Here is a 12644-nt window from a genome sequence, read left to right on the forward strand (position 1 = left end):
AGGCCCGGCCGCCGGCACCGTGGTCTGGACCGCCGGCCTGGGAGGGGAGCAGCTGTGTTGGGTGCAGCGCGGGTGCATTCATGCTGTGCTCTCGTTCCCAGAGGGCGTCTGTGAGATCTGGCTGACCAGCGAGGACACCGGGGCCTACGGCAGAGACGTCGGCACCGACCTCCCCACGCTGCTGTGGAGACTGGTGGCCGTGATCCCCGAGGGGGCGATGCTGAGGCTCGGCATGACGAACCCCCCCTACATCCTCGAGCACCTGGAGGTAAGGGCGGCTCCGGCCACTGCGGACCCAGACGGGAACCTCCGTGGAAAACCACGGCCACAGGGTTCAGAGTCTCAGGTTCCCCAGAATCACCGAGACTTCGGGGAACCATTCTCTCAGTGAACACTTGGTTTTTTCACTCCCTCGCCGTTAATTAATGTGGCCGCACATTTGAAACCCTCACCCCTGTGTGCAGTTCATTGCCTCTTCCTGTAGCCTTTCCGTGTTCCAGCCCCGGATGCCGCGTTTGAACCCTGGCCTCGTTCAGAACCGCCAACGTGCCGAGTCAGTCTAGCCAGCTGGTGAGGAGAGGTGCCCTGAGTTAGGGGCTGAGCTCTCCGTCTCACCCCTTCGTCGGGGATACCGGGAAGAGGAGTGGAGGGGCGACACAGGAGGTCGCTACTCCTGCCCGCCATTCGCCCGTGATCGCTGTGAGCGAGGGTGATCTGAGTGCTCCAGCTGCGTTTTTATACCTTCATGGATCGGACGCACACCCTCCAGTAGCTTAGTGTCATACTAGGCCAAGGGACATGCGCCCGAGTAACCGTGGCACCTGATGGCCACCCCGTGGTAATGGGAGCAAAGAATCTGGTTGAGGGAGCAGCCGTTTGAATGGAAAAGTATGAGTCACTTCCGTGACAGCTAGCTGAGAAATAGCAGTATTAACGGGACCAGCAGATAGCGTAATGGTTACGTCGCTGGACTCCCACATGGCCAACCACAGTTCGAGTCCTGGATCTGGAGAAACTCATGCTGGACACGTGTGTGTATGTGCCAAAATCCCGAGAGGAAAATGGAGGAGAAGGGACTGCAGTATGGCCAACTCTCCCGGGGGCGGGAGGGGGGCGGTGATCTCTCACTTTCTGTCTCTCTCACTCTCTGATGAGCACACATATAGCAAAAAAAACACTGTCTGAAAATAAATATTTTTTAAAAAGAAATAATTGCCTTAGACCCAATGTTACGGACATGGAATCTGGTAAGTGCTGTTGGAAAGTCATGTGTAAAGTACAGAAACAAGTCACTTTTTCTGTATTTTTTTTTTTTTTTAATTTTGCAAGAAGGCATGTATACTTGCCAGAGAGAGGGAGAAAGCACCCCCATGGGCACGGTCACTCCGTGCTTCCTCCTTCTCGGTCTCCCCTCCTTTTGGGATTTTGGGCACGCACATACATGTGCCTGGCATGTTTTTCAAGCCGCCAGGTCTAGGACGTGAACTACCCCGTCGGTCATGTGGGATCTGCCTCCCTTAATCTCTGGGCCGCAGGTGGCAAGTCACTTTCATTGTTAATCAGGTGTGTTTCCCACAGTATGTTTGTGCAGAAAATTTAATTCCAGAAAGCTAACAGCAAGTACTGTTGCAAATTTGAAGGCATAAGTGCCTGAAGATTTGGAAGATTGTTTCTGTTGGTTTAAGGACTATACTTGTTGAGGCTTATGTCGAAAACCCCCTTCAGATCAGCAAGATGTTTTAGCAGTTTTGAGAGCGGGGCTGAAAACCATCTGATGATTAGTTATAAACGTATAGTGACGTTGTTCAGCAGTTGCAGTTTTGTTATCCGCATTTTCCAAGCTCGGTCTTCCTAGTAAGAGTACCTGCTATACATGTAACACGGTACTGAGGTATTGTGGGATTCTGATTTGCTGTTTATAAATCAATCACATTGGGGGGGGGTCATGCTACAATCTTTACTCCTCCATTTCTCCATCCTGACGGGATTTGGGTCATGCACACACATGTAGCCAGGGTGTTTTTCAAGTAACCGGGGCTGAGAGTGGAACTGCATTTGGCTGTGCGAGATCTAGCTCCCATCCCCACTAGGCCATGGGGTTGGCCCTCTAGCAGTTCTTTCTTATTCTTAAACTCTTTTATTAACTTTTTTTTTTCTTAATTGAATGGCCTGAAAAGAATATTACTTAAAAGAAAACATCAAAATTTCTTATTACTTAAAAGTATGGTGTGGAAGCAGATCTGTTAATACATTTGCTGGCACTGTGAGAGTAGGCGATCGTATTGCTTCACATGGGATGCGCTTTTAGGGTTCTGTCAGGAGTGCTGCCCTCAGCCTGGTCCTTTATGTAACAGATATTGATTAGTAATAGTAACAGTGGTGACGGGAAACTCAGTGCAGACCCTCGGGTGCTCCTTCTTTTGAAGAAACCATGCCGATTGCTTTACACATGGGATCTCCTTTCCTTCTTACCACAAGCTAGCCTTGTAGGGATTGCCTTCCCCTTTGCGTTGACCACGAAGCCGGTGTGGGAAAGTTGCACTGGCTAGGCCTCGTGGCTGCTCAGCCCCACTGGCTGTCCTCGGGCCTGGCTCTACTGTGCTTTCTGCTCCGCTTGCACCTTCAGCCCGTTTCTGTTGACACTCGCCATGGTGCACCATGGCTGCTTCCTATAAATCCACCGCGCCCGCAGGGAGACCTCACCCTCGCCCTTGCACGTCGGTCCTGTGGCCACATGCCCCTCATGCGTGAACGCCAAACGCTGGGCCAGTGCTCAGTGGCGCGCTAGCTGTCCCCGGGCTGCGTCCTCACATGGGAGGTGTCCCAGCATACGTGCAGAGCACCTGGTTTGGCACAGTGTGGGGCTGGCCCTGTTTTAGTCCATTCTGTGGTTAGTAATGGGAGGTACCTGACCCTGGGTGATGGAGAGTCTAGGTTTACCAGCTCCTGAGCGGGAGGTGCAGAGCCCTCCAGCGGGGTTCTCCCGTGCGTCGTGATGTGGGGGCTGCAGGAGAGCGCCCTCTGTTGACTCTTTTCCGTGCCCGTTTCACTCATCGTCCACCAGGGGGCAGTCGTGGGGGCTCCACCCTCAAGGTCTTCACTTCACCCCGAAAACCCCACCTTTCCACACCATGATTGGGTCAAGTTTCTATTTGCTTTAGAGCACATGTACTTGCTGGAGAGAGGCAGGAAGAGAGACAGGGAAAGTGAGAAGACAGCTAATTGAGAGATGGCCATACCTCAGTCCCTTCTCCTCCATTCTCCTCTCCGGATTTTGGGGCACACATGCCCACAAATCAACGTGTTTTTCGGGTCCAGGACTTGAACCGCAATTGGCCATATGGGATCCAACCACCTTAACCACCATGCCACTAGCTGGCCCTTTACTCTCTTCGTCTCATTACAGTGGCTCAGCACGAGAATTTTCGGGAACACTGCAAACTGTATCACGCCCGTACGTTGCTCACGTATGCGTCACACTTCTAAGAAGATCTGTGTGGAGTTAGGGGAAGATTGCACTGAGGGGTACCTTTTATTTGTTCACCTTGCGAACGAGAGAGAGAGAGAGAGAGAGAGAGAGAGAGAGAGAGAGGGAGGGCGCGCATCTCCCTAGGAGGATGGCCACACGCAATCGCGTCTCCCCGTTCTCCTCTCAGGATTTCGGGCATGTCTCAATCTTCGGAGTCCAGGACTCAAACTGCAGTCGACCATGTGGGATTCAGCAGCTTCAACCGCCACGCCACTGGCTGGCCCATCCTGCTTTGTATAATCTCCATTAGAGACGTCAACACTGGATAGTTGAGGAGGAAATGAAAGTTAGATACTTCGTCTGGGTTTTAGTTTTATGCATTGCCTGGTAAGAAAATGACATTAAAGCACTGAGCAGTGAGAAAAATGGAAATATCTGTGGATTTTATTTATTTAAGTGATCTTGGTCTTGTCTGTTATGAATAATTTTTTAAAATAACCATAAACTCCCTTGAAGAGACTTGTTTGTCTCAAAATTGTATCAGAACTTTAGTTCTTCCCTTCTAGCCAGCTCCAGAGGGAGAGAGTTGATTAATCTTAGAAGGCAACTGCTTCTTGCTAAGTACTAGATTTACGTTCTAATTATAAATTAAGGGAATTGTGTATTGCCAAATTCGTATTACTTTGTAAAACATTGCTGAAAAATATTGACACCAATGTTCACATTGACATACTACTTTTAATTTAGCTCTCATTAAGCGTATAGCGTTCATATTTGCATCTAGTATCTGCATGTTCTATATCATGTCAGGCTCATCACAAACAGTGGTATTTTAAATATCACATTTGTTTGGAGTTTGGAGATCTTTTAATCCTTACAGCAAATAAGCTTCCTGCTCCCCTTGATTTTTGTAAATTCACTTCTAGTTCAACGACTTTATACTCACACCCAATTGTATATGTAACAGGATAAATGTATCTGGTGAAAGACAGCAGAGATATTTCAAGGATTTTTATTGCACGGTCATTTATGAGCATTAATAATGCGTTCGGCTTGGCAGACTTTTCAAAATGCCTCATAGTTTTAAAGTAGAAGCAAACACACAGTCTGCTGTGCTGGGGTCTCATCAAAGCAATCCGGAATTTCCAAACTGAACTCAGCAGTTCAGACAGGGTCTTTACGTTGTTTTATTTTCTTAGGGTTTACACTTTACAAAACAATAGAAAACTATGAAAATAAATTCTGGGCCGTGACGTGCAATGTACTTCCCCTTCTTGATGAATAAAAGGGCCCGCTAGATGATGTTTTAATATTTTGTAGCAAGGAAGTGGAAAGGAAGAACACCCTGTATTGCTGCCGTCCACATACAGCTTTTGAGACCTGTCAGCGTGTGGTTTGGTCTATGGGCACACGCTGAATCGTTATTTACGACCTCCAGTGCTCCATTCCCCTCTTATGCTGGCTTTCATGAGCACGTTTCAGGGGGCCAGCGAAGCCCCTGAAGCTGGAAACAACTTTGTGCCTATCTGAAAATCGGGGAGGAGGGGCTTTCCCCGGATATGAAACAGGTTCATGTTCACTGAGTGGTCAGTCATCAGGCCTCAGTGGGAGCTTCATTCTGAGACCTGGCAGCAGCCCCTCTGCAATGAGGACCGTTGTGGAAAGGGTGGCCCAGTCCCGCATGCTGAGCGAGTGACCGACTGACCAGAAGCAATGCCCGCTGCTGTTCCGAGCAGGGCTGCAGGTCCACCCGGCACCCCACCCCTTTGGTGGGGCTCAGCCTCTTCGCTCGTCTGATACTCACTTGCTCTTCAGCCCAACTTCCAGCCCTGCCCAGGAAGTTTTAAGCTTTTCTTGCTTTCCACAGAAGAACGTGCCCAGCTCCCTGCTGCAAAGCCCCTGTGTTGGGGACGGCTTGAGATTGCAGGGCTCAGTGACCCTAGAAGAAATCGGCTCATCATTAGATTTGCTCCCAGGACTGGTGACTCCTTTTCACTGGGGAATGTTACTTTATGCTTATCATCTCGGGGTGTTTTTGGGAGGCTGTGAACTACTCTGTCGATGAATATTCCTTAGGTCAGAAAGTACCGACTATCTCTGTCTTCCTGGGGCACACAGTAGAAAATGCCTTGCTGAAAAATTGTGTCTATCTGCCCCCCAGTAATTTCTGCAGAGTCCTGCTCTGTGGGCTTCTCTACGCCTCTTGATTCCCATTTCTAAATCATGATGTGGCATGCTTGGGGACATAGACCCCATGTGAGAAGGTAAACGGTGCTATATTCCGTACAGATACAGAGCATACGTAAATAAAATGCCTTAATCTCCAGCGTAGTGCAAACTGCTGAACTTAGCCACTGATATCATTAGTTCTTTTATTTTCCCCTCTTACTATCGGCCTAGGTTGTTATTCATGAGATCAGGGATGTGTGATGTGCATTCCCAAGGGACGATCCTTTTCCTTAGAAGAAGGAGAACGTGGGGATAAAATATGTGTCAGGGGGTGAATGAAGAGGCCTTGGCAAACCCTCTATGAGGAAGCTGATGTCATTGTTGATATCTGGAGCCTGTCGGGACCAGCAGATGGTGTGGCACTTGTGTCGCTGGACTCCCACATGGCCGACCATGGTTGAGGCCTGGACCTAGGGGCTCACGTGCCCAAGATCTTGGGAGGAGAACAGAGGGGAAGGGATTGCAGCATGGCCATCCCCCTGGGAGGTGATTTCTCACTTTCCCTCTCACTGTCTCTGTCTCTCTCTCTCTCCATTGAGTGCACACACGCTAAGGCAGAAATCTCTACATTGTGTGTGTGTGTGTATTTGTATATATATGTGTGTGTGTGTGTGTGTGTGTGTATATATATATGTATGTGTATGTATAAATATTTGTGTGTATGTATATATGTGTGTATGTGTGTATTTATAGGTTTGTGTGTATATATATTTATATATGTGTGCATGTGTATATATGTATGTGTATGTATATATATTTGTGTGTATGTATATATGTGTGCATGTGTGTATTTATAGGTATGTGTGTATATGTGTGTGTATATATGCATATATACACACATGCACACACATGTGTATATCTGGAGCTGTGTCTTCCTAGGTATATCTTTTAACAAACAGAATATGTTGACAAATAGGAGGGGTCTCTCACCCTAGCATTCCCGAGAAGCCCGGGGATTTACGCATGCTCATTACGGCACACAGAGCTTCCTGTTTCACCTTCGTTTTCCAGTGTACGTTCCGTTCACACGGGAGGCCCTGGAACTAGAATGTGCATGGTTCAAGTTGCGCGTTTAGAGGCCTTTCACGTCGCCAGTCCCTGAACCCTTAATTTCATTGTATTGCTGTGAAATTTCCCTGTCCCCCGTCAGGATACGCATCGTGCAAGCTCCCCAACACGCCGTCTGGAGGCCTCACCTTCCTCAGTGATTGAGGAAGGCGGTTATGCCCGAGCCCTGGAGAAGGGCTGCCTCGGCCTTCACCTCCCAAGCATGGAGAAAGCTACGTGGGAGGCAGGCCCCGCTTTCCTGTGAGCGCTCGGCCGGCATTGGTTCCTTCTCTGGTGGCAGGCTACCTTTGGCACTTGCTACGTCAGCACTTAGAGCAACGAAAGGCTCATATTTGATACCAGGTGGGTAATGGAATTTTCAGGTGATTCATGGTGTGGAACGGAAAGAGGGTGATGAAGTTAATGGCTCATGGAACAGCGGAAGGACGTTCTGCATATTTGTCAGAAAAGCAAACTTCGTGTCCTTAGAGCGCTTCCGTTGATTGCTAATCTGCCACATTGTGTTTAAGCCTGATCCGCATCTGCTCTTTCCTTCACATCCCCTTTTCTCTGCACAGAGATCATCTCCATGACATGTTAAGCTTTATACAGCTTAAGTGCACATCGTCGTCCTCTAATAGTAAAGAATGATCGTGTCCTAGATTTGAAGCATAGAAGTTATTATATTACCGTGACTACCAAGAACACCTCTGTTTGGGTGTGTCCTAGTGGAACCATCAAACATGATAATGGACACAAATGGGCCTTGGGTAGGGAATCATTTTTATATCCAAGGATGCAGCTTTCTGTGGGCCAGAGAAAATCCGATGAACTGTCTGGAGATATGGTGAAAGTTCTCTTAATGGCTCACTAGTTCCAAGAGCAAAATAATCTATTCTCTATCCTTTTAGAGCGTAGATTCTGCTATTTTTAAAAATGGCTGTGGAAGTTTGTTGTCTCTAAACATTGGTTACTTAGAGCAAGCATTGTGGCTAAGTCTGCTCTAATATATGGCAGTAAAGAAGTAACCTCCCTAATATCCTTGTCAAAGTACATAGGGCTGTTGGAGAAGTCATGACGCATTTTTGCGACAGGTGCTCATTCATTTTGGGGAGTACCAGGGTCATTTGCATCTGTGTTATTGCCATGTCATTTGAAAGCTGACAGTTCTAGCTTCATTCCAAAAATAGTAATAGTAATAATAATAAGTGATTTGGTTGAGCTTTGGAGATTTTACAAGTTGAAGGTAGAAGACCTAACTGCATCTTCACCGCATTTTACTCTTTGACTTCTGTAAACAGAAGAATGCGCGTCAAGCTTGTGAAAAGTTGGGTGAAGTTTACAGTGACAATGCTCTACAAGAACTTCAGTGCCAGTGATGGTTCATGAGATTCCGAGCTGGAGATTTTGATCTCAATGACGCTCCACAGTCAGGGAGGCCCACAGAGGTTGACGATAACAAAATAAAGGCATTGATCGACTCAAACCCATGTTTCATGGCACGAGAGGCTGCAGAATCATTGACCATCCATCATTCAAGCATTCATGGCCACCCTAAGAAGCTGGGGTACACAAGCAAGCTTGATGTTTGGGCTCCTCATGAACTCAGAGAAGTTCATTTAATGGCGTGTATAAACATCTGTGATATGCTCATTAAGCATGAGGAAAACAATCCTTTTTTGAAGCAACTATTAACTGATGATGAGAAGTGGGTTGTTTATAACAACGTAATGCACTAACGGTCTTAGTCCTGATGTGACAATTCACCTCAAACGACATCTAAAGCAGACGTTCATCAGAGGAAGGTTATGCTCTCAGTGTGGTGGGGTTTTAAAGGTGTTGTGTTTTTTAAGCTCCTGCCGAGGAACCAGGCAACCAGTTTGAATGTACACTGTTGGCAGTTGGACAGTTTAAATGAATCCATCGTCCAGAAGGGTCCAGAGCTCATTGTGTTCCATCACGACAACACGAGGCCACACGTTTGGTCGCTGTCAGAAATTATTGGAGCTCAGATGGGATGTGTTGTACCACACTTGCCTGACCTTGTACCTTCAGGTTCCCACTTGTTTCACTCTCTTCACAACTCCTTGCGTTGTTTGATGTTCAATTCAGATGAGGTTGTAAATCAGCATCTTGTTTTTTGCCAATAAAGTCTGGTCTTTCTATGAATGAGGAATTATGAAACTCACTGAAAGTTGGCAAAAAGTTATTGAACAAAATGGGCAGTATATCATTGATTATTGATCTTTGTTCCTTAAATAAACGATCCTTGAAAAACATAGAAAAAAATACGTCGTGACTTTTCCAACAACCCAACAAAATCACCTTCATTACTGGTGAAAAACAAATTAGCAATACGCCTTCTCCTGCAGGAAGAAGATGAGAAGGAAAGTTGGGCTGATCTAAGTGTGCTTTGCTCCCCCGTCCACCCTACCCCTGCCCTCGGCCACCTCACAGTCAGTTGTGTTTTTCGTCCTTTTGGATGGTGAGAGTGAGGAGATGGCTGTTCAGTGTCAGTCTAGGAAAAGTTCTTCCATGGGGGAAACTAGAGGAGAATTATTTCTATATAATTATTTCTGCATGTAGTAATGGCTTATATCACTTAGAGGCAAGGATGTGGTTTTTAGAATTCTAAGCAATAACGTATCTTAGTAAACCCTTGGATTTAATTTGTACCTATATTATTCATTTCCGTTTTTATGTCATGGTCATTTATTGTCCCATACTGTATCAAGAGATCAGTGTACAAGTATGTTTCATGGCACGAGAGGCTGCAGAATCATTGACCATCCATCATTCAAGCATTCATGGCCACCCTAAGAAGCTGGGGTACACAAGCAAGCTTGATGTTTGGGCTCCTCATGAACTCAGAGAAGTTCATTTAATGGCGTGTATAAACATCTGTGATATGCTCATTAAGCATGAGGAAAACAATCCTTTTTTGAAGCAACTATTAACTGATGATGAGAAGTGGGTTGTTTATAACAACGTAATGCACTAACGGTCTTAGTCCTGATGTGACAATTCACCTCAAACGACATCTAAAGCAGACGTTCATCAGAGGAAGGTTATGCTCTCAGTGTGGTGGGGTTTTAAAGGTGTTGTGTTTTTTAAGCTCCTGCCGAGGAACCAGGCAACCAGTTTGAATGTACACTGTTGGCAGTTGGACAGTTTAAATGAATCCATCGTCCAGAAGGGTCCAGAGCTCATTGTGTTCCATCACGACAACACGAGGCCACACGTTTGGTCGCTGTCAGAAATTATTGGAGCTCAGATGGGATGTGTTGTACCACACTTGCCTGACCTTGTACCTTCAGGTTCCCACTTGTTTCACTCTCTTCACAACTCCTTGCGTTGTTTGATGTTCAATTCAGATGAGGTTGTAAATCAGCATCTTGTTTTTTGCCAATAAAGTCTGGTCTTTCTATGAATGAGGAATTATGAAACTCACTGAAAGTTGGCAAAAAGTTATTGAACAAAATGGGCAGTATATCATTGATTATTGATCTTTGTTCCTTAAATAAACGATCCTTGAAAAACATAGAAAAAAATACGTCGTGACTTTTCCAACAACCCGGTTTCTTAGATAGTGGCGTCTCTAGCATATTAGACTGCAGTGTACTGGAAGCCACATGGCTGATGTGGATCTGGAAACACACCTAGCATGTGAGCACATGCCCAAGATTCTGAGACCCTAGACTTGTCAGGGACCCCTGGAGACCCTTTGGAGGGTTCTTCCATCTTCCTTGTCTGCCTTCCTCACTCCCATACTCATGCCTCACTACCATTAAAAACAAAAGACAAAAACACAAATTTTATAAAACAATCTTTACATTAAGTTTATTTTACAGTACTGTATGAAATGTTAGCCTACATTCTCATCAGTTGAAATTTGAGACAATAATTTTGTAGTTAATTGGCTACTATGTTTTCAGCCTTCATTTTTCCCACCTCAGCCTACTCTTGGTAGTTTTTTATTGTTCTCTATTCCTTCATAACTGCCTATGTATTAATTTGGCCACTATAATGAAGTACCATGACCTACCTAGCTACAGTAGCAGAAATGAATTATCTTTCCGTTATAGGGGTTGAAAGCCCTGAATCAGGGTGTTGACAGGGCTAGCTCTTTGGGAGGCTCTGAGAGAGGACCTGTGTGGTTCCTCTCTCCCGCTGTCTGGTGTTAGGGACACGTAACACCAATCCCTGTCTCAGTCTTCACATGGCTTTCTCCTCTGTCTCTCTGTCCACATGTCCCCTTCTTACTCAACAGTCTTTGGATGAGGGCCTACCCAGTTTAGTATGATCTCATTGTCACTTGATTACATCTGCAAAGACCCTGGTTCCACAGCTACTGAGGGCCAACACATCTCTTTAGGGAACGTAGGTCAACCCACAGTAGCCTCCTCTTGAGATGGATAAATATTCCTTAGTGTGCCATTTTAATTCTTTGATATTTCTTTTACTACATATTTAATGGTTGCCTTAGGGAATATAATTAACATCTTCATTTATAACAATCTAGCTTGAGTTACATCAACTTAATATAAGAATATATAAAAACGTGGCTTCTTTGTGTCCTTCCTTCTCCCTTCTTTGTCCTGTTATTGTCATAAATGTTGTACCTTATTTATGTATTAGTTTTATACATTCAATTGCTATACGTCATTTAGCTTGTAAGGAGAATTTACTCAATGTGAAATATACCTCAACCAGTTCACTTGAGAATACTATACACGTTATCATCAACAGGTAATAAATCATTTCTGTGTTCCACAAATGTCTTCTCTATTTTTTCTCCCTAATTTCCTTTCTTACACTCTTGCATTATATCTTTATACAGTGACCATCTAGTGTTTCATGTAGTTTTCTTTGTAAAAATAATTACTTATTTAATTTTATTATTATTTTTTAAAAATTTGCCACAGAGCACATGTACTTCACAGAGAGGGAGGGGGAGTGAGGGGAGGGCAGAGAAAGCAAGCAGACCAGCTGGTCTGAGACTGGAGCTGTGGTCAGCCATGTGTGAGCCCAGTGCCTTAATCACCAAACACCTTTACCCTTTCTTTACATTTACCCAGAAAGTTGCCTTTACTGGTGTTCTTTATTTCTTCCTGTGTATCAGAAATTTTCTGGAGTCCTTTCATTCTAGCTTGAAGGATACCATTTAGTGTTTCTTGTAAGGCAGATCTGTGAGCTAGAAAATCTCTGATTTTTTACTATCTGGGAATGTCTTTTGAGGGATAGCTTCTCTGGATATAGAATTCTTGCTTAACAGGGTTTTTTTCTGTCATGATTTATGTCATCCCATAGCCTTCTGGCCTGTGGTTTCTTTCAAAAATTAACTATTAGTCTTATTGAGAGTCTCTTATTTATGATATGTTGCTTTTCTCTCACTGTTTTGTCCTTGAGTTTTGTCAGTGTGTAGGGGTTAAATTTTCTTGAGTCTATTTTATTTGGAGTCCTTAACATTTCTAGGGTGTATAAATCAGAATTTTTCTTCAACATTATGGTTTAAGCCATTATTTGTTCAAACATTTTGTTTTTCCTTTCTCTCCTTTCCTTTCAGAATTTTGTTATTTTTATGTTAGTAAGCTTAATTGTATCTCACAGATTTCTAGGGCTCTGTTAATTTTTGTTCATTATTTCTTACTTCTGTTCTTCAGACTAAGTAATCTTTTTTTTTTTTTACTTTTCATGAGCCAGTTTTTGTTATTAAGTTTTGTGTTTTTTAATCAAATTTATCATTTTTTGTTGAAAATTGGACATTTGAAATAATACAGTGTAGCAGCTCTGAAATCAGATCCTTCTTTCTCTCCAGAATTTATTGGTATTTGTGTAGTGGCTTTTTTGAAGTAATTTTGTGATGTCTGTATTCTTTGTCAGGTGTGGCCAATGGAAT

General features: G+C 44.6%; 1 protein-coding gene across 4 annotated transcripts in view; it reads left to right on the top strand.

The window, feature by feature from the left end:
* Positions 1-12644, top strand: part of CDKAL1 (CDKAL1 threonylcarbamoyladenosine tRNA methylthiotransferase) — a 492813-nt gene that overhangs the window by 302515 nt on the left and 177654 nt on the right. For all 4 annotated transcript variants that reach the window (XM_006145110.2, XM_027770551.1, XM_027770552.1 and 1 more), the window contains one exon: positions 102-268. In XM_006145110.2, coding sequence (XP_006145172.1) covers positions 102-268 — 167 coding nt within the window. The remainder of the gene's footprint in view (positions 1-101; positions 269-12644) is intronic.

The sequence above is a fragment of the Tupaia chinensis genome, unplaced genomic scaffold, assembly GCF_000334495.1.
Source record: "Tupaia chinensis unplaced genomic scaffold, TupChi_1.0 Scaffold000141_1, whole genome shotgun sequence".
Classification (NCBI taxonomy): Eukaryota; Metazoa; Chordata; class Mammalia; order Scandentia; family Tupaiidae; genus Tupaia; species Tupaia belangeri.